At 47.6% G+C, this 22,728-nt stretch overlaps 1 protein-coding gene across 27 annotated transcripts in view; it reads right to left on the reverse strand.

The window, feature by feature from the left end:
- DYSF (dysferlin) overlaps nucleotides 1-22,728 on the reverse strand; it is a 231,859-nt gene that overhangs the window by 183,497 nt on the left and 25,634 nt on the right. For all 27 annotated transcript variants that reach the window (XM_037736130.1, XM_037736135.1, XM_037736134.1 and 24 more), the window contains exons 2-3: nucleotides 20,401-20,456; nucleotides 19,389-19,480 (exon numbers count right to left, since the gene is read on the reverse strand). In XM_037736130.1, coding sequence (XP_037592058.1) covers nucleotides 19,389-19,480; nucleotides 20,401-20,456 — 148 coding nt within the window. The remainder of the gene's footprint in view (nucleotides 1-19,388; nucleotides 19,481-20,400; nucleotides 20,457-22,728) is intronic.

Consider the following 22,728-nt stretch of genomic DNA (forward strand, 5'->3'; position numbering starts at 1 on the left):
TCACAGAAAACCCAGAGGCCAGTTACCATTCAACCATTCATTTCACAGAGGATGAAGGAGATGTGGCTTTATCCAGGGCCTCCAGGTCTGGGGCCCTTGAGGAGACCCACCCCATCTGGAGTCAGACTGAGGCACAGGCTTCCAGGCCAGGTGCCCTCTGCACACTCAGTGGGCACCAACCAGAGGCCTGGCAAGCGGCAGACAGGATTCCAGTGGGTCAGATGAGGCAAGGAGGGGGTCAGGGGTCTTACACAGGGCCAGCTCTGAGTGTGTGCAGAGCCTGTAGGGGGAGAAATGACACCCGTGGGCCCTGGCCACACCCCCTGCAGCCCACATAGAGGAAAATGCCACAGGAGCTCCCAGCCCCCTCAGGCCCCTTGGCTAGCTGTGTTCTGGAGCAATGGGAATGTGGTGGCTGGACAAGTGTGGGGACTGAAAGAGCCGCTGCCATCCCAAAGAAAGAGAAGGCAGAACTGGCATTGGGCAAGGGAGGGAGAAGCCAAGGCAGCTTGTGGTCCGACAGGGAACACACTTTTCCTCCATAGAAAAAGACCTAGTTCCCAAACTCACCATCCCGGGTGCTCCTACTGCCCTATGACAGAAGGGAAGGAGGGATGGGTGGCCCCCAAACCCTAGCCTTAGGCAGTATGTGGGAGGGTGGGAATCATGGTGGCCAAGTCAATTTATTTTAATGAAGCATGAAGAAATCAAAACGATTTTATTTTAAAACATTGGGTCTTATTACATCATTGTAAGAACAAAATACAGGAGGCAATTCCAATGTCCATCATGGACAACAGGTAAGGCAAGTCAATACATTCATGCAGTGGAACACTAGACAGCTACACAAATAATGGGGAGTTAGTCACTTGCATGGAAAATCTTCAAGATACACTGTTAAGTGATAAAACAAAGTGCAAAAGAGTGCGTATAATACTTGCTGCATATAAAAGAGGAAAGTTCGAATCTATGTGGCTGATTAAGCAATAACATAAGATCTCTGGAATGATCCCTAAGAAACTAAGAAGAGGGGATACCTGTTGGGGAACAGCAAGGACTGGGCAGATCAGGGACAAAGAAGCCAGGGAGAATTTTCACTGCATTTTTAAATATAGTTTCTGTTTTTATAACTCCTTAAAGTTTTTACCAATGTAAAAAACTAAATTTAAAAACAAAACATAAAAACTTTTTTAAAATCTTAGAATTCATTCATTCAACAGATATTTATTTAGCATGTCCAACAAAATATAGTCTCTGGCCTCATGGAATTTGCATTCTAATAATAGCAACCCTCCTGTTAATGAAACCAGCTTTGCAAAAATTATAAAAATGAGAGAATTACGACCATGAAAGAGATCTGGCCTAACTGCCTTTAATCTCCAAACTGCCTTTATTCATTCCTGGCATAGGCCAGCTAACTATAGGAAAAATTTAGTTTAAAGTTTAACTTTGAAACAAAAATGATAACAGCCCTTTCCAAAAATAAACCCCGTCCTTGCCTGGAGACCAGAGTGCCCTTGAAAGACTCAGATTAGCCACAAGTTTAGGAATTATGCCTCAGGAGACATGCAGCCAGAAGCCACGGGATTCCTAGCCTCCCCAGTTGCTCCTTTGGATAACATCACTATTACAGAACCTAAGATTGGAGTTTGAGGTATTTTCCAGACCCTGCATTCCTTCTGACACTACCTAGACAGGTAAACTGGCTCATCTAGTCATGTGGCCCCCAGCCGGGAATTGACTCATGGCAAGAGGACAGTCTCAACTTGCTGTGATTCCATCCCTGCCCCAACAAATCAGCATTCCCGTTCTCTAGCCCCCTGCCCACCTGTGGCAGGCCAGCTCTCACTCACAGCTGAACAGGCAGGCCTCCATAACAACTTTCAGCACTGACTGAGTGGTGAAGTTAAATATTCAAAGCTGTTAGAGACAGTGCCCTCATACAAAGGCTGGAGTGTAACAAAAGCCCACCAAGAATTTTGCCCAGGACTTTCCTGGGCCTTGAAGCATGACAAGATAACGAAGGAATTCTTAACAGGACCTGTTTAGGATTTAACATGTTTTTGCTAGAGGTCTGAAGAAACTCCCCAGGCCTTGACAAACAAGTTTTATTGGGGGTCTAAAGGAGCTCCCCAAACCTCCATGATTTAGCAGAAGACAAGATAAGGTTAATCACCCCTGGCACCTGGACTCATCTAGATTAAGTAATTTTACTGAGGCTCCAAAGGAAGGTCTTCAAAACTCAGACCTTAGTTATAGAATAGAAGTTAGTCACTTATGTCTTTGGATGAACGCACATTTACACATAGTCATATAGCTTAGAAGGCATATAAGCTCTGGAAAACTTTCTAATTTTGAGTTGGTCTGCTGATATTTTCCAGGCCTTCTGCCTGTACCTGGTTACAGAAATAAACTCTCTTCTTTCCCAGTTCATCTGCATCTCATTATTGGGCCACAAGAATAAGCAGCCAGACCCTCGGTTTGGTCTGGGAACACACCTGTATTGGTCCGTTCTCACATTGCTAATAAAGATATGCCTAAGACTGGTTAATTTAGAAGGAAAGAGTTTAATTGACTTACAGTTCAGCAGGGTTGGGGAGACCTCAGGAAACTTACAGTCATGGGGGATGGGAAAGCAAACATGTCCTTCACATGGCAGCAGCAAAAAGTTCAGAGTGAAGGCAAGAAAACACTTTATAAAACCATTGGATCATGAGAAGAGCATGGAGGTATTCAATTACCTCCATGTGGAGTGTGATTCAATTACCTCACTGGGTCTCTCCCACAACACATGGGAATTATGGGAACTACAGCTCAAGATGAGATTTGGGTGGGGACGCAGCCAAACCATATCACCACCAGACAATCTTTCAAAAAACTCTAGCCTCTGAATTTTCAAGGAGGCTGATTTGAGTCTCCAGTCTCCTATTTAGCCAGCTCTGTGTGCATTAAACTCCTTCTCTGTTACAATTCCCCTGTCTTGATAAATCAGCTCTATCTGGGCAGCCAGCACCATGAATCCACAGGGCGGTTACATTAACTAGGTACATATTAGATACACTACCTCCTTTAAACAGACAGTAGTCCTGTGCAGTAGGTACTGTTATTAGTTCAGTTCACCTTATATACAAGGAAACTGGGACTTGGGAAGGTGTTTGACTTGCCTGATTTCACACAAATAACAAGGCTGACAGAGCATGATTCCAAAGGCTTTGCTTTGAACCCTACATTGTGCCTCTGTGCCACCTTAGAGTCCCATAAATTCATCATTAAAGAAACAGGTTATTGGTTTGCTTAATCCATGGGAAGGGAAGCCCAGTCTATAAATTAGACCTGGCCCGTATTTGTTTTAATCTTATGCCAAGCTATGTTTTTTGTATTTCGGATGCTTTGATATTTGGGGCCTTGTTGACCTTGGAGGGACTTCCTTCCCACAATTCCTGGAGATGGTAAAGGACTCCCCACTTGCCAGCAGGCTGTTCATATACAAACCAGCCACTCTGAGTCCACACCCCACACCTCTTCCACGAGCTGTCACTCATAGGACCCGCCTTCCCCTGTCCTAAGCACCCCAGGGCCAGGTTCCAGCAACTCAGGACAGCCCCTACTGTCTCTGTGTCTATACATAGACAGCTATATGTCTACATGTAAGTATGCCCAGAGCCCACTGAAATTATTCAAACTGGCCAGTCCCCAGGTATGCTTACCCTGCCTTGCCCATTCCGTCCCTCAGAAACCACAATAAAGGCTCTTGCCCCCGTGTTCCCTTCACTCCCTCTGCCTCCTGATTGACCCCTGCACTGATTCTGGCACTGATTCCAGCACTTCCCCGTGTGCCCTGCATGGCGTGGCCTGCCCTCCCCTCTTGGAAACTGTAACACACTATCTTTTCAACGGCAGTCATCTCCTGATCTATTGGCCTCACTGTGCCTGAAAAATAACACAACCTACGTTTAAAAACATACTCATGCTTGTTATTTGTTGGGGAAGTTAGGAGTGAATGACTTTTTTTTTTTTTCAGTCATTTTCACTTTTTTACCTGAGGCTGGAGTGCAGTGGCTTCAACAAGACTCATGCTTTTTTGGAAACGGTCTGGCTCTGCCGCCCTAGCTGAGTGCAGTGGCATGATCACAGCTCACTGAAGCTTTGACTTTCCAGGCTGAAGTGATCTTCCTGTCCCAACCTCCCGAGTGGCTGGGACCACAGGTGTGCACAACCACAACTGGCTATTTTTTTTTTTTTTTTTTTTTAACAGCAGGGTTTCACTATGTTGCCCAGACAGGTCTCAAACTCCTGGGCTCAAGGGGTCCACCCACCTTGGCCTCCCTGACTGCTGGGATTACAGGTGTGAGCCACCACGCCCAACTTTGAGTGGCCATCTTAAGAAGCTTTTAAAAGCTCATTAATTGTACTTTTCAGATGGGTTAAAGTAGGAGGTTGGGAGGTCTAGTAGTCTACACTATGGAGGGATGGCATTTGGAGTTTTCAGGAAGTGGCCTTGAAGGCAGGGCCCTAAAAGAGGGAGGCGAGGTGGAAGAGAAGGGTGCACTGCAGGTGCGGCTCTGCATTATAGCAGCTGGCAGAGACTCCAGGGAAACAAGTGGGTCAGAGAGAGGCAACCCTGTGGTGGGACAGCTAAGAAGCCATAAGAGAGCCACCATTCCAATGAGAGTGGTCTCCATGTCTGCAGAGAGGAGCAGAGCCCCTGCCCCAGTGACTCCAGGCCTTCCCCTGTATTAGTGGCGGTTTAAGCTACAGAATGTGGGTATGCAGGAACCAGGGCTGGGGCAGCCCAGAGGACCACAGCCCCAGGTGCTAAGAGCCATGTTAGCAGCAGGAAGATGGGAGGAGTGGGTACAGCTCAGACTGAAAAAGAAGTGGACAGGAGACAAGCTACCTTCCCCCAGATGCCCCAAAGGAAAGTGATCCAGGAAGGCTGGCAGGACACATAGCTCCTGTTCTACTGGGTTCATGGAACACCCCAGGTAGTTGACCCTAGGATGTCACACTCATCAACCCACTGTTTTCAAACTGTACCTTTTAACCTACAGCAACACTTTGAAAATGTTCTTCTCTCAACTATCTTCCAAAAGTATTAAACATTCAGTGATTAACAGTAAGAGTCCTCAAGTCATCTTACCATGCCAGAAACCTAGCTCTGCAATCTGACATCTGTGTGACTGGGCACACATGACATAACCTTTGTAAGACTGTTTCCTCATGTGTAAAAGTTATTCATTCATTCAATCATTCAACAAAGATGTAGTGAGCACCAATCATGGGTCAGGTACTGTTGTAGGTACTAGGGATACTGACAAGAACAAAATGGACAACTCGCCCTGCACTGCCAGAGCTTGAAGGAAATCATATTCTTCAGAGGGTTCTAGTGGAATTTCAGTTAACGTGCCTAATGTTCCCCACATGTGCCTGGAACATAGATGGGACTTGGTAAATGTTGGTTCCCTTCCTCCCCTCCCCACTCACCATGTTCCTGTGCTTCTCTGCACATTCCCATCCCACCTAGTGACTATCAGGACCGCATTAGATCATTACTTGAAGTGCTGCCATATGTAAGAGGGTTAGATTTCTTTTTGATCATTCCAGAGGGTAGAGAAATAAGACGCTCAAAATGTCAGGAAAAAAACTGTAGCCAATAGAAGGAATGACTTTCTAACGAATAATCCAGCCCAGAATGGGTGTCTTTCTCACTCCAACACTGTCTGTCAAGGATGGAAGAGATGAGACACCCAAACAAATGACCCAGAGGTCTTTCAACTCTGATCAAACGGCCCTGAGCCAAGGGGTGAGGCTCAAGGCCTGAGTCACCAAGACGTAGTGCTAGGCAGAGGGAGAGATCAATGTGTGGTGGCCCTGGGGTTACACCAGCATCACTGTGACCACAACAGCCCAGCCTGGTACATGTGGGAGTGCTGGAGAGGAAAATCAGCTCGCATCCATCATGGTAAGGATTGGATCAGGCAAGGATCATCCATGGATGCTCATTTTAGGGGGACATTTTGTTAAGAGGCAGGATATTTGCACCATCTTAAAGTACATCTTAACAAACTTCAAGGGGGAGAAAAGAACAGTAAATATGCAATGGAAAAATCAGACAACACCTTGGCCAGGTGATTGAAATTAACGTTCCCCAGTAAGGAACATCACATGCCTCCCGATCCAGAGATCAATACTTAGGCAGTGTTCTGGCCAGGGATGAGTAACCCAATGCAAGCTTGAATCTAAGCATGAAAAACTTCAACCTGCCATGAAAGTTGTCAGAATCAAAATGGAGTGGCTAATGTTAAGAAAACCCTGACCAAAAATATCAAGGAAGGCAATGACGAGAGGGTTCTCATGCTTGTATGCCTGATGACAAAAATTCTCACAAAATACTGCAAAAACACAATCTTGCACAAAGGCCATAACAAACTTACACAAAAAAATACTTCCACAACGACTTCCACCCACTAGTTGCCTGTCCAACCTTAGACTGGAATCACCCTTGTTATTGATTTTTATAGCCAAGGATAATATTTCAAAATAATTATGTAATCCTCCTTATTGTTTTCCTTTTAAAAAAATTTGTGTTCCTTTTTTTTTTTTTTTTTTTTTTGAGACAGAGTCTTGCTCTGCTGCCCAGGCTGGAGAGCAGTGGCACAATCTCGGCTCACTGCAACCTCCACCCCCCAAGCGATTCTCCTGCCTCAGCCTCCTGAGTAGCTAGGACTATAGGCACGCGACACCACACCCAGCTAATTTTTGTATTTTTAGTAGAGTCAGGGTTTCACCATGTTGGCTGGGCTGGTCTTGAACTCCTGACCTCAAATGATCCACCCACCTTGGCCTCCCAAAGTGCTGGGATTACAGGCGTGAGCCACCGTGCCCAGCCAAAAGCCTTTGTGTTTCTTTACTCCCTGAAATACTCACATGGTTTACTATGGGATGCATATTCCTAGGTAGTGCTCTATTTCCACATGAATATCATTTTTCTTTTAGAGAGACTCTCTCTGTTTGTTATTTAGGTTGACACCCCAAATGAGGAACACTCCATTAGAAAAAAAAGGATACTGTATTATTAAAAAATGTAAATTCTCATAAAAGACAAAGACTACGGAAACATTCCAGATTAAAGCAGGCTATGGAAACACGCCTAAAATTAATACCAACCACAGACTGGATTCTGCACTGGGGGAGAGGGAAAGAGCGCTTGCTCTGAAAAATATTATTTCATCCATTAACGGACTGGAATACAAACAACATATTAAAGTATGGTATCAGCCAGGTACTGTACCTCATGCCTATAATCTCACCACTTTAGGAGGCTGAGGCAGGAAGATCCCTTGACCCTAGGAGTTCAAGACCAGCCTGGACAACATAGTGAGGCCCTGACTCTACAAAAAAAAAAAAAATTTTTTTTAATTAGCCAGGTGTGGTGGCTTGTGCCTGTGGTACCAGCTACTCAGAAGTCTGAGGTAGTTGGATGGAGTGAGCTTAGGATGTCAAGGCTACAGTGAGCCTTGTTCAAGACACTGCACTCCAGCCTGGGCAACAGAGTGAGGCCCTGTCTCAAAAACAAACAAAAAAGTATGACATCATGTAAAATGTACTGAAGTCGATAACTGTATCCCTATTCTTAAGAAATATACACTGAAATATTTAGGAGTCCAAGACCATGATGAATATAACTTATCTTCAAATGGGAGTAAGAGAAAGAGAGAGAAAGAAAGAGGAAGAGGAAGGCCAGGCGCAGTGGCTCATGCCTGTAATCCCAGCACTTTGAGAGCACAAGGCAGGCGAATCATGAGGTCAGAAGTTCGAGACCATCCTGCCCAACATAGTGAAACCTCATCTCTACTAAAAATACAAAAAATTTAGCTGGGCATAGTGGTGGGCTCCTGTAATCCCAGCTACTTGGGAGGCTGAGGCAAGGAGAATTGCTTGAACCTGGGAGGCAGAGGTTACAGTGAGCTGAGATCGCGCCACTGCACTCCAACCCGGGTGACTGTGCGAGACTCCATCTCAAAAAAAAAAAAGAAAAAGAAAAAAAAGGAATAAGGGAAAGGAGAGAGAGAGGGGAGGAAAGGAGATATATAATAAAATATATATAATGAAACAGATGAGTGAAATGTGAATACGTGTATCTGAGTAAAGAATATATGGATATTCTTTGTACTATTTTTGCAACTTTAAGTTTGATTTTTTTTTACGTGTTCCAGAAGGGTTACCAGTGTCCACTTTTCATTCGTTCTTTGAAACTAAGAAAATGACATGCCAATTAAAACTATATATGTATTACAACTAACTCATCACTGACTCAGCTGCATCTTCCCCTGTTAGCATTGATGAGCCAGGTAACAGGAAAGTGAGAGAGCCCAGCCCCGGAAGGAGACACACGCCATAGAGGGGAGGAAACACCTGTGCGCTGAGCCCCTCCAGCCCTCTGCTGTTCGTGCCTGGCAGTCAGGGGCAGGAAACAGGGGACAGCAGGACATTCCACAGCGCCTGAGTCCCCTGGCCTCTGGCAACCTTCCTGCCAGTATCTGATTCCCCAGGGCATGCCCAAGGGTAACTCTAAATAGTTTTCCACTTCAGTCTAGATAAAGACAAAAGAAAAATGCTTCTGAAACCCAGGGATGTCCTGGATAAAATCCAAGGCAAAATATAGTTGTAAAAATCCTTGAAAATAAGGATATGATCAATGCTTTCGTGCCCACTGAGAACAATGGGGCAGTGAAGAGTAAGGACTCCTGCCCAAACAGTCTCCCAAGCATGCGAGAACCGGGGGCTGGCAAATCGGCTGGCTAAAACCAGAGGCCAAATCTATACCTTTTCCCAACTTCTAACAATAGCAAACTGCTGCTCTGCCTTTATAAAGGTCTATGTGCTGTGTATGTTCATTGCAGCACTATTCACAATAGTAAAGACATAGAATCAACCTAAATGCCCATCCATGATAGACTGGATAAAGAAAATGTGGTACATATACACCCTGGAATACTATGCAGCCACAAAAAAGAATGAGATCATGTCTTCTGCAGGAACACGAATGGAGCTGGAGGCCATTCCTCTTAGCAAACCAACCCAGGAACAGAAAACCAAATACCAAATGTTCTCACATGTAAGTGGGAGCTAAATGTTGAGAACGCATGGGCACATAGAGGAGAAGGACACACAGTTCAGAGGGTGGAGGGTGGGAAAAGGGAGAGGATCAGAAAAAATAACTAATGGCTACTAGGCTTAATACCTGGGTGATGAAATAATCTATACAACAAAGCCCCACGACACAAGCTTAATGTAACAAACCTACACATGTTCCCTGAAGGTCTGTGTGCACACATGCACATCTGGGTAAATGCCTGCTGCTGTGTGAGTGTGCAACTGACAGGTGACAAGCAGAGAGACAAAAGTTCTATACAGATAGAACAGACTCAGGGTTAGTATTCCTAATAATATTCCAAATACAGGAGATCATTGTGATTAAAAAGAGAAAGACAAGCAACCCAAAATGTAAGGACTGGCAATCACAAAAGAAGAAACAGAAATGGGCAATCAGCAGAGATGCTCAGCTTTACCAGTGGCCAAGAAAACGCAAATTACAAGATACTATTTTTGGTCCCTCATACTAGCAAAAATAAATTGGCAGGCACTTTATTACATTGTTGGTGGACATTAATTAGGACAACATTTTTGAAAAGCAATTTGGCAAAATCTACAAAAATGTAATTTGCTTATACCTTTTGATCTAGTAATCCCACTTCTAACGACCTATCCTAAAGAAAAAATAGCATAAGAACATAAAAACAGTTGGATAAAGATGTTCACTGGATAATCATTCGAGAGCAAGACATTGGGAAGAAACTAAATATCAGTCAATGAGAGTACAGTGGGGTAAATAACGGTGCACACATACTGCGGAATACCACATAACCATTTAAAAATGTGACGGACTGATCTGGGAAAGACTCAGTTATGAAGCGATAAAAAGCAAAGTGCGGACCAACACATATAGCATAATTCCATTTTTGTGTAAGTAGATATATATGCATGTGTATAAACAGATGCCTGTAGATAACGTAGGAAAAGCCAAGAAAGACATGCACCAGGCCGTGCGAAGTGGCTCTCGCCTATAATCCCAGTACTTTGGGAGGCCGAGGCAGGCAGATCACCTGAGATCAGGAGTCTGAGACCAGCCTGGCAAACATGGTGAAACCCTCGTCTCTACTACAAATACAAAAATCAGCTGGGCGTGGTGGCGGGCACCTGTAATCCCAGCTACTCCAGAAGCTGAGGCAGGAGAATAGCTTGAACCCGGGAGGAGGAGGTTACAGTGAGCTGAGATTGCGCCACTGCATTCCAGCCTGGGTAACAAAAGTGACACTCTGTCTCCAAAAAAAAACTAAAAAAAAGAAAGATATGCACAAAATCATCGACAATGGGCACCTTTGGAGAAAAGAGGAGAAATGCATGGGTAGAAGGTAGGAGAACTTGGACTTTTTCCTTTATAACTCTTTAAGAATGGAGCTCATTTTTATACTTATAAAAATTACTTAGGTATTTTATAGTTTTGTGGCATTTTTTCATTGTTTTAAATAAAAGAATGCTTGTACGCATATGTATGCTACGTTAGTGCACACTCAGGCACTAACGTATGTCCATCCCGGGCACACACAGTGTTCACGTGTTTGTGTGGTTTACGTGAGTGTATTTATATAGATCCTGCTCCCAACAGCCCCCATATACTGCACCTTCAGTATTCCAAGCACGGAGCAGGCATTTGACAAACAAGCATTATATTATTTAAATTTCACAACACCTTTGCAACATAGGTGAGATCAGGACAACTGCTTTTGCCATTGTCCTGATGAAGAAACAGGTTCAGAGAGGTCCAGGTGCCAGACAGTGCCAGGACAGGGCTCTGCTGACAGTGGGGTCCCTGAGCAAAGTCCCTGGCCCTCATCTTCATTCCACCTCCCCTGCCCTGCCAAGCTCTGAGGGACGGCCTGGGGAATTAGAATACCTGCTCCCCCCAGTACGGAGCCCCTCAATCCCATCAGCACACTCCAGGTGTGGGCGACAGGCCCCAACTGGCCAGACCCCCTCCCCAGGTGCCTCTGTCATCTCCCATGAATGGCCACCCTAAAGAACTAAGAGCATGTTCCTGGAAACCTCTACATTCCCTCAACAGATGAAGCTCATTGCCACCGGATGCATCAGGCCACCCTTACCTCTGCCGCAATGGCACCAAGGCCAGGCTCAGAGATGGTCCTATGTCAGGAAGACACACCATTCCTAAAATACCTCCTCATAACCTATTGCAGTGGCTGGACACCTACCACTAACACTTCCCCTTATTCTAAGCAGAGTCTGGGCCATAAAGCAGCATCCCCCTATTCCTAAAATAGCACGAACCATGAAGCCACAGGCTGCCACCTACGCATTTGGATAATTTGGTGCTTTTTCAACCCATAGCTGGCTAAGAGCAGCATTTGGCGGGAGAAGGCTGGGTCAGTGGGACTTGAGCAGTGGGGGCAGCAGAAGGAAGCACGGGGGGTAAGGGCAAGGCAGCAAAGCAGAACTAACATTCATTTAGGGAGCATCCCATTGTGGCAGGTCCCTTGATTTGATACTCCCTAAGAACGGAAGGAAGCAAGGCTCATGGAGTGTAGTGACTTGCCCAAGGCCACATAGTGTTGCAACTAGACCCTGACTTTTCTCAAAGTCCATGCTTATTCCACTGGGCTAGGTCATCCAGCTCAATGTGGGCGTGGGAGGAGGAGCAGCTGAAGGAGGAAGGAAGAGAAGGAGCATTGGTGCTAAGGAAGGTTCTCAGGCTGTCTCCTGGGCTCCCTACCAGTTGCAGGTGCCATGATTCATGCTCAGACCATGGGGAAGGGTGAACAGAAAGGCATCTGTGTGCAGGTGAGAGGCCCCTCAGTGCCCACTTTGCACAGTCACCAGGTCACTAAAAGGTACAGAGCAAATCACATTATTCCAAAGAAAATGCCACTGTGACCACCTAAAAGAGAGCTTCTTTTTTTTTTTAGACGAAGTCTTGCTCTGTTGCCCATACTGGAGTGCCGTGGCACCATTTTGGCTCACTGCAATCTCTGCCTATCCGGTTCAAGCAATTCTCATGCATCAGCCTCCCAAGTAGCTGGGACTACAGGTGTGCACCACCACTCCCAGCTAATTTTTGTATTTTTAGTAGAGATGAGGTTTCACCATGTTGGCCAGCATGGTCTCAGTCTCTTGACCTTGTGATCCACCCACCTTGGCCTCCCAAAGTGCTAGGATTACAGGTGTGAGCCACCACACCCAGCCAAGAGAGCTTCTTTAAAGGCAATCCTGTGCCTCCTGACTAGACCTCCTCATGTACCACTTGATTAAAACAGGGAGGCTGGGAGCGTGGTCAGGCTGGAGGGTAGAGTGACCAGGAAAAACACAGGGAGCCCACTCAAGTTTGTATCTCAGATAAACGATGATTGATGCTTTATGCTTTAATATAAGGTGTCACCTGTGGTATTTGAGAACGCCTCATTTAACAGGGTGTTTGTATGTTTCCTTGTTGCATCTAGGTCTCTGTCTTGGGGCCCGGTTAGGCCTGAGGCTAGTGAGTCACCGCGGTCAAGGTGAGCATCATTTTGACCCTGGTGCTGTGCCAGGTGGATGTTTTGACCCCATGGAGATTTTTGCTTCTGTGTTCATATTTACCAAACATTTAAATATAAAATACACCTACAGTAATTAATTTCCTCTGAGAAGGCATTTTTTCAGAGCAAATTAAGTGAAGCCAGTTTAATGTTGATGTGTTTTGCATACAGAGCAATTAAAGTGTTTTTCTTTTTTGTCATCTTTATTTTCATTTTACCAAATTCTTTTCATTGGGAACAATTAATCCCTGTTTAAATTTCCCAACACAGATTTGGCTTACAGATTTTTTTAATTATTTTTTCGTTGACATCAAGTTTTATCAAATATTGTTCCTTGCCATTTTGAGTTTTCTTTTAAGGAATTATTTCTACTAAGCCCAGTTTCTCAGGTCAGTGTTTGTGGCTACCAACTGTATTCTTCTGTTTTTTGGTTCTTTAACAATTTTACCATGTACAATTTCAGACATTATTATTGATGGTGATTAATTTGCCAATAATTTTATACATAAACAATTACAAGAAAGACCATTTCTATTTATTTCTTGGATAATCCATGGAAAAATTGGGAGCAATTTCTTTCAGAATTGCCAGCATTAGACCAGATGCAGTGGCTCACTCCTGTAATCCCAACACTGGGAAGCCAAGGCAGGTGGATCACATGAGGTCAGGAGTTCGAGACCAGACTGACCAACATGGCGAAACCCTGTCACCACTACAAATACAAAAATTAGCTGGTGAGATGGCAGGTACCTGTAATCCCAGCTACTCGGGAGGCTGAGACAGGAGAATCACTTGAACCCATGGGGCAGAGGTTGCAGTGACCCAAGATCATGCCACTGCATTCCATCCTGGGCAACAGAGCAAGACTCTGTCTAAACAACAACAACAAAAAGTGCCAGCATCTCTCTAACACAGTGAGTTCTCCACCCTGAGTGCGCACTGCCCACTCCCCACTCAGCTATCCTAGGTGGCTTCCAAAAGTGCTGACTCAGGCAGCTCTCTCCAGAAGTTCTTACTTAATCAGTTTGGTGCGGAGTTCAGACGTTATTTTTTTTAAGCTCCCAGGTCATTTTTAGATGCAGCCAGGGTAGAAACACTGTTCTAAAAATGTAAAGCTCTGTCCAACATAGTAGCCACTAGCCACATGTAGTCAATTAAATCTCAGTCATTAAAATTAAATACAATTTAAGATTCGATTTCTCAGTCACACTAGTCAACACAGAGACAAGATTTCCATCATCTCAGAAAGTTCTAGTGGGCAGCGCTGGTCTAGACTCCAGATCAGTGGCTCTCAGCCCAGGCTGCCCAGCGAAAGCACCAGCGCCTGGAGGGCGGGTGACGCTGCACAGGCTCTCCCCTAAACCAATTAAATCAGAACCTCAGCCAGGGCCCAGGCATGGGTGTGTGTAAAAGCTGCCCAGGTAATTCTATTGTGTGTCCTGAATTGGGAACCCCTGGGCTGAACACCCCAGGGGCCAAAACACCTGGTCAGGGAGCTGGACCATCTCCCCTTCAGCTTCTCTCTGAAAAGCCCCCGTAAACAGGAAATTGTCAAGCGCAGCCTGGAACAGGATCCCAGGACCTCCCGCTAGGTTTGCCTAAGTGTCTTCCAGCCTAAGGAGTGAAGCTTCCTTTTATGTACATTTGAAACCTGATTTTAGCCAGATAAAGTCGATCCATCCCTGAAGTTGGCTCAGTGGTCCTCGGGCTTAGGGCTGCCCCTCTCATGGGTTAGTGGGGTTCTGAGCACACTGGATACAGTTCCCAGATGGAGATTCCCTTCCCAAGGGATGAATGGTTTCCCCAGATTCCACTCTTGGCCAGCAGACCAGTCTGGTTTAACGAGGGCACCCCTAAACTGCCAGTGATCGTCAGGGAAAACCCAGAAATGCCAAATGCCCCAGGACGGACAATGGCAGTGAGGATGGGAGGATCGAGGAGAGGGAAGACAAGGAGAGAAAGAATAAAAGGATGGGTACAGGAAGGAAAAGAAGCAAAGCAGGAGATGCAGAGACAGGGGTGTGAGTAAGGTGCAATAAAGAATGAGGGAGGCTTGAGGGGAAATCCAGAAGCAGAGAGAGCCAGAGGGTGGCAGTTGGGAAAAGGGAGGGGAGGCGAGATGGAGGGGGACTGAAGGATTAATGGATTCAGGGGGCTGTGATCCCCTCACTTGGAAGAGGACGAGGGAGGACAGCAGATGAGCTCACAGAAGACACGCCCTGGACTCCCACAAACGAAAGCGGTGGCTGCATGATGACTCCAGGAACCCTCACTGGAACCCACCAACTGGAGAGGCCTGAGGACAGTTTCAAAGCACAGCCACCTAACACTTGAGTCCCCGTTTGCTTCCTGACCCAACAGGCAGGACTGGGGAGCAGTGAGAAGGTCTTCAACTTAAAATGCTCATTGAAGGGCTGGGTGCAGTGGCTCACACCTGTAATCCCAGCACTTTGGGAGGCCCAGATGGGAGAATCACTTGAACCCAGGAGGCGGAGGTTGCAGTGAGCCAAGATCACACCATTGTACTCCAGCCTAGGTGACAGAGTAAGACTCCATCTCAAAAATTAAATAAATAAATAAATAAATAAAATCCTCATTGAACTGGATTCCCTGAAGGTTTTCCTTTTCTTTCAACATTTAAAATGTCACGTGGTTGTTCCTGTCACTCCCTGGGATGGTTTTCTTTTTACACTTTTAGAATTTGTATGCTTCTTGTCTTTGGTGGTTTTCTCACATGCATGTGTAGGGTGGAAGTACTTTGTCATCTGATCATGAGGTGGGGTGATAGAATTACCTTGCAGGTGCCTGCGCTCCCTTCCCGAAGGCATTGCACCTGCCTACAAAAGGCTGAGGAGGCCACACATCCCATGTTCTCCTGGCACAAAGCCAGTGATCTCGGCTCACTGCAACCTCCACTTTCTGGGTTCAAGCAATTCTCCTGTCTCGGCCTCCAGAGTAGCTGGGATTACGGGTACCCCCCACCACCCCCAGCTAATTTTTTTATCTTGAGTAGAGAGGGGGTTTCACCATGCCGGCCAGGCTGGTCTCGAACTCCTGACCTCATGTGATCTGCTGGCCTCAGCCTCCCAAAGTGCTGGGATTACAGGTATTAGCCACCGCACCTGGCCAGGAAGCCAAAATTCTCTCATTTTCTCCCATGACAGTGTTACTTTGGCATATTCTGAGAGTCCTCAAGTATTTATGAATGTAGGTGCACATTTAAATCTAGTTAATTATGATTAAGATAATTTTTAATTGCTGGAAATCTGAAACTGAGATAAGTGGAAAAATCAAAAGTTACATTTAAATGTTGTAAGAAAAGTGTTTTTGGTAAATTGGTGAGGTTGGTGAATTGTCCTGCAAACTGATATTTGAAGACCTGATTTCTGGCACATGGTCCTGCAGTGAACTGCTCACGTGAAGTCCTGGTTTTTAGGGAGCCAGCTGCCCCTAAGAGCTAGAGGGCACCCACAGGAGCCAAAGGGAGGGCCCCAAGGTTCAAAGCATCCCATCCCCCATATGACATCTGTCCTACAGGGCCAGAACAGCCCATGTGTGGCCCTCACCTACTGTCACCCTGAGGGCTAGCCTCCCACTTGAATTGATCAAAAACATGTTCACAGCTCTCATGTTGCCTTTGTGGTCTTAGAAATCTCCCTATAGAGGGCTAATTTTTTTTTTAAAGTGAACTTATGGAGATAGAGTAGAATCCAGAGGCTGGGGAGGGCAGCAGGGAGAGGGGGATAAAGCAAGGTGGTTAATGAGTACAAAAACACAGTTAGATGGAATGAATGAGATCTAGTACTCCCTGGCACAATAGGGTGACTACAGTCAACAATCATCTATTGTACATTTTCAAACAACTAAAAGAGTAGAATTGGAATGTTGCTAACACAAGAAATGACAAATGTTTGTGGTGATGGATACTCCAATTACCCTGACTGGATCACTACCCATCATGCCTGTATCCAAATGTCGTGTGTACCCCATAGATATATACCACTGTTATCTACCCATAATAATTTAAAACGTTTTTTAAAAGGAAATCTCTAGCTCACACCTGTAATCTCAACATTCTGAGAGGCTGAGGCAGGCAGATCACTTGAGGTCAGGAGTTCGAGATCAGCCTGGCCAACAAGGTGGAACCCCGTCTTTACTAAAATACAAAAATTAGCCAGGCGTAGTGGTGGGCACCTATAATCCCAGCTACTTGGGAGCCTGAGTTAAAATTACTTGAACCCTGGAGGTGGAGGTTGCAGAGAGCAGAGATCGCACCACTGCACTCCAGCCTGGGCCACAGAGCAAGACTTCATCTCAAAAAAAAGGAAATCTCTCCACAGAGCCTTTAAAAATACTGGATATGATAACAAAAATGAAACATCTGCTTCCTCCACGTGGCCTGCAGTAACCTTACTGTCCTACCTTTGACCCTCTAAACTCTGTCAACTCCAGCATTGTCAGGGGAACTGAACTTTCCAGAAGGGAACACCACCACCCTGGGGCTTCCAGGAGCCTCTGAGAAGCACAGGGGGTCAGTGAGTATGAGCATCATATCAGCATGTCCCAAAAACCTGCCCTCCAATCACAGCTCTGCCATCACTAGCCTTCAAGAAAGTTGCCCAATGTCTCGGATGCTCAGTTTCCCCATCTGTAGTGGTGACAGTTAAAATAGTTGTACCTAACTGATGAGAAAAGGTCTTGTATATAAGACAGCACAGGGCCAGACATCCAGCCAAACTTTTGGCAAGTGCCAGTTGTGTGATTTTGCTGTTACTCTCCTCAGCCTGCCATTGGAGACTCCCTTCTCAATTCTTCCCCACTACCCACCTCTCCCAGGGCTGCACGTGTGGTGGGACTGAGTCCCACCTGTAAGGCTGAGCCCCGCTGCCCGCCACATCCACACACGGGGATACCCGCCCCTCTCACCTTTTCTTTTTTTTTTTTTTTTTTTTTTGAGACGGAGTTTCGCTCTTGTTACCCAGGCTGGAGTGCAATGGCGTGATCTCGGCTCACCGCAACCTCCGCCTCCCGGGTTCAGGCAATTCTCCTGCCTCAGCCTCCTGAGCACCTGGGATTACAGGCACGCACCACCATGCCCAGCTAATTTTTTGTATTTTTAGTAGAGACGGGGTTTCACCATGTTGACCAGGATGGTCTCGATCTCTTGACCTCGTGATCCACCCGCCTCGGCCTCCCAAAGTGCTGGGATTACAGGCTTGAGCCACCGCGCCCGGCCCCCCCTCTCACCTTTTCAAAGCCTGCCCCCTGCCTGGCAGTCGGTCTGAGTGGCCTCTCTTCCAGGAAGCCTTAGAGGACTGCCGCTGTCCAGGCTTCCCCCCGATCTGTGGGTCCACCATTCACACTTGTCAGCAGCTGCCTTGCCTTCCATAGCGTCTGTGTTGGAAGGTTACTGAACCGATTCTAACCCGTGTCCTGCCCCCCACCCCCCCACCCCATGCTGGTGGAGATGACTGAGGTCAGCAGCGGAAGAGATGGGCCCAAGATGGCCTGGACCACAGGCCTGGGCCCCACACCTTCAGCCGCACCTTTTGGGGGCCCAGTGAGAGTGCCCCACCCTCCCCACACTGCACATCCACAGCCAGCACAGCCACAGAGAGAAGGTGGCAGTAGGGTTTTTTTCTGAGTTTCTAACACTTCACATTTTTCAGGTGTTTTGTAGCCCGAGACCCTGATTGGCCTTCCCTAGGTTTCTGAATTCTCCTCCTCCCCTGTCCCTCCTGCCCCACCCCAGGACAACACTGCCAGGCTTCCAGGCCTCAGACTCCGCCGCTGACCCTGTTCTCAAACAAAGGCTCCCCTGTAAGCAGGTCACAAAACAGAAAGCCCATGCCTGGTGCTTGGGCCTCAACCTCCATATATGGTGCTTGGAGCATGACCCTGCTCCTGCTGGCATCTAACATAGCTGCCTCCTCTCGTGCCCAGCAGGGACCACCGCACTCCCACCCTGACATTCAAGGCTCATCACGGGCAGTTTCATGTGCTGTGTCTCCCAGTCCACCCACAGCCCCAGTCCAAGGCCCACCTATCTGCAGGTTGGGTTGAACCTGTCCACCCCACCGCCTCCGTTTACAAGGCCCAGGAGCTCAATGGCAAGAGAAGGGATTCATCGCCTGCCTACCAGAAGCCTGCTTTTGCCACAACTTTGCTCCTGCTATTCCCCCTGCCAGGAAACCCACCCAATAAGTATATGAAAAACTCAGCAGAAATCCCACCTAGGAGGTGCCCAGGCCAGGTTACCCATTATTACTGCATGATTCCTAAACCACAAATCTCACCTCTAGTCCTGTCGCTTCCATGAGGCCTTCCTGGAAAGCTCCCTGCTAGCTGCAGCTTCACTTTGCCTGCCTACCTCCTGGAGGGGGGCTCTGCCCTCACCAGCCTCGGCTGGGCCGGGAGAGAGAGCCCGCCTCTGGAAGCCTCTGGGCTGGAGCAGCAGGCAGCGAGTCTTCCTGCTTCCTGAGGCAAACAGTGTCTGTGCAAATGCGTGGACACCTGATCCCAGCCCATCTTCCCTCCCCTGCAGCCTGGCAGCTCAGCCGAACCCATGGCTGAGTTCCTGAAGCCACAGCCGGATTCTCCCAGCATCCATCAATGGGCCAGCATTGATAAATGCTAATTGAAACCCCAGCTCCCTGGGACCTGGCTTCTGCAGGCTGAATCCTCCACAATCCTACCTGTACCTTCAAGCCATGGAGCACCTTCCTCTGGCCCCCTCACCTGTTCCTCCCCATCGTCTCATGGTCTTTGACCACCACATGAAGCTCAGAGCTCTGGTCCAGGGGGATGCCCTTGAGGTCCCATTCAAAGCCCTGGAAGAAAAAGAGAAAAGGCATCTTAACCTATGGCCCTCTAGGAGAAGAGACTGTATGTGCCCCCAGGGCACTGAGTAGGCATCCATGAATGATTGTAGTGGATAGGCAGATGGATCAATGGATGGATGGATGGAAGGAAGGAAGGATGGATGGATGGATGGGTGGATGGAGACCACAGCTCCAGAACTTCAGAGGTGACAGTGAGAGCTAAAAGCAGCAGAAGAGAGGCGGGTAGGCTCTGACAGCTCCCTCTCTCAACTAAATTTCAACCCACCCCCAGGAAGCCAAGCCAGGAGTATGGCTGGGAAAGCGCCGGGTGACCTTGAAGCATCCTCAAGGACCAAGATTATTGGGCTCATCCAGGAGCGAGGCCCTGATGGGTAGCACAAGTTAGTGCCATGTTGGCTAAGCCCCCATGACCCTCCTCAGAGCAAAGGCTCCCGTGTGCATCAAACCCCATCCACACAAGGCAGCAAGGCTCCCAAAGGACCACCTGGGTGCCATGTACACAGGGAGCTGTTTGAGGAGACAGAGGCCAGTGGGAGCCAGAGGAGGACCTGTCTCGTCAGCGAGGGCTGTGGGGACAAGGTGAGCTTTGGGCAGGGAAAACGGACGGCCTGTGTGAGAGACAGGCAGGCAAGAGAGCCCCTGAGCACCCTTTATCTGGCTGGCCAGAGCTGGGGGAAAACAGAGACAAATGTCTTGCTCCTCTCCATTTACCTAGTAGGCCAGACCACCAACCCTCCTCCCAGGTGCCTGGAGCCTGGAGGATTTTGTTGGCAGGCTGGACCACCCGCCCCTCCCACCTCAAGGACACTGTTGAGAAGGCACGTCCCCCACAAGCCCACTAACTTGTTCCTGCAGACCCAACAGCAGCAGAGAGAGAGAAAAGGAAGGAAGGTGAAAAACTCACATACCTCATTCCACACAGGGTTCACGCTGTTCTTGATGACTTTAGTTCTCTTCTTCACCCCTACAGGAGACACAAGAGGGAGAGTGGAGAGACACATCCCACCCTGCACCTTCCACCGAATTAGGTTCAGCTCCTGAGACCCATCCTTCAGCCTGGTCACCAAGGGAAATCTTACAAAACCACAGATTCCCCGAGAAACCTACCAGTCTGCAGTGAATGCCCAATGCCAATCACACAGCTTCTCCCTCTCAGCTCTGGGACATCAGAAACATGCTTTCAAAAGAAAGTACCCAGGCTGACTCTCCTTAATGAGTTTGTTATTGTTATTTCTGACTTTTTAATTTTTTATAATTATAAATTTTCTGATTCTAGTTTTTTTTAGAGACAGCATCTCACTCTGTTGCCCAGGCTGGAGTACGATGGTGAGATCATAGCTCACTGCAGCCTCAAACTCCTGGGATCAAGCTATCCTCTTACCTCAGTCTCTTGAGTAGCTGGGACCACAGCCACACACCACTAAGCTGGGGTGTGTGTGTGCCTGTGTGTGTGTGTGTGTGTGTGTGTGTGTGTGTAGACGGGAGTCTCGCTACATTGCCCAGGCTGGTCTCAAACTCCTGGCCTCAAGGGATGCTCCCACCTTGGCCTCCCAAAGTGCTGGGATTGCAAGTGTGAGCCACCACATCCAGCCTCCTAATTCTAAAAATGAACAATCTTCCTAGAAAGCATTTCATTTCTCTTTTGAACAACATCTACATCCAGAAATTGTATGATTCCATCTGTAAGCAATGTCCAGGATCAGCAAATCCATAGAGATAGAAAGCAGATTCATTGTTTCCAGGGGCTAAGAGGAGGAAAAGGGCAGATGGGAATGGGGCATGACTGATTAATGGGTGTGGGGTTTGTTTTTGAGGTGATAAAAATGTTCTGGAATTAGATTATGGTTGTACAACATTGCAACCTAAAATCATATATATTATATATGTTTAAGTGGTTAAAATGGGGAATTTAATGATACGCAAATTTTACTTCCATTAAAACAAAATCCACTCCACCCTCCAAGGCCTTGAAGGGGTCTGTCTGAGGCAAGCTGTCCCAAGGAAGCTCTGTGTGGCTGGGAGGGCCGGCTGAGGGAATGCAGAATGGCTTTGGGGTAGACAATAAGAAGAACTAAGACTCTGAGAGCTGACCCATAGTGCCCCAGATGATGGATGGCAGAAGCTCTTCCTCTGGAGCAGTGGGCATGAAGGAGCCAGTGAGTACATGTCCCCAGTGCAGTGGGGAAGGTGAGGCTTGAAGGAAAGGTGGCAAGGGAGATGCACAAGGAGACCCCTCCTAGAGTAGGCTCTATAGCTGTGAGCAGGGAGGCTGTTTCCATAGAAGAGCCATAGGCTGGGAGAAACAGGCAGGCACCGCAGCCCCTGGTCCTTTACTGGGCTGGCAAGTGCATTTCTCTCTCTGGATGATCCACAAAACAAGGAATGTGGACAGAGCTTCGGCGCTCCCTGCTTAGGGCCCACCACGTGAACTGACAGGTCAGAGTGAGGGGCTCCCACTAAACCCAGCCCACATCTTCCGTGAAGACACTCATCCACAGAAAAAGAGTATTGAAGCTCCTGAAGAAGAAGAGACGGTGTTTAACGAAGCCTTGCTCTGCAGTGACCTGGGGCCGGGCTAACCGTGTCTGACTTTTCCAGTAAGCATCAGGAACAGAAACGATGGGGCACTCAACAGACAATTCAACGGGTTCAGCCAAACACAGAGCTTGTATTTGGGTTGGCTCTTAAAGATCACCTCATTCCACCCAACCTGTGCAAGACTCAGTGAGAAGCCTTTGGTCTCCAGCTGGATGGCTCAGCTTTCGGAGAGTCCTGCCTGGACCACGAAAGCCCCTCGAGCCTCTGACAACATCTCGCAGGAGCCCCAGTAGGCTTTAGAGCGAAGCACAAGAGTGTCCAACCAGCCTGGAGAGGTGCAGCCTCCTGTGTGGTCGGCCCCCGCCCTGCCAGGTTCAGAGCCTGGGGAAGAAGAGGAGGGAAGCAGAGGCGGTCGAGGAGGCAGGCCAGGGGTGAGGGAGGATTTGAAGAAGAATGGGGAGAGAGAGAGAGCCAGAGACAGAGAGACAGAGACAGAGAGAGAGACAGAGAGAGAGACAGGGAGACAGAGCATGTGTTCAAGGGAGCAAAGGACAGACCATCTGAGTGAGGGAGGCAGAGAGGGGCTGGGGAGATTCCAAGGCAGTTATCTTGTAAATATTTGCTCGGTCTAGTGACTCCCCCAGAGATTGTGATAAACCTTCCCCCAGGGAGAGAGTGAGCTCCCAAACTCCCTCCAC

The sequence above is a fragment of the Cebus imitator genome, unplaced genomic scaffold (genome assembly GCF_001604975.1).
Source record: "Cebus imitator isolate Cc_AM_T3 unplaced genomic scaffold, Cebus_imitator-1.0 Scaffold23, whole genome shotgun sequence".
In the NCBI taxonomy this organism is placed as follows: domain Eukaryota; kingdom Metazoa; phylum Chordata; class Mammalia; order Primates; family Cebidae; genus Cebus; species Cebus imitator.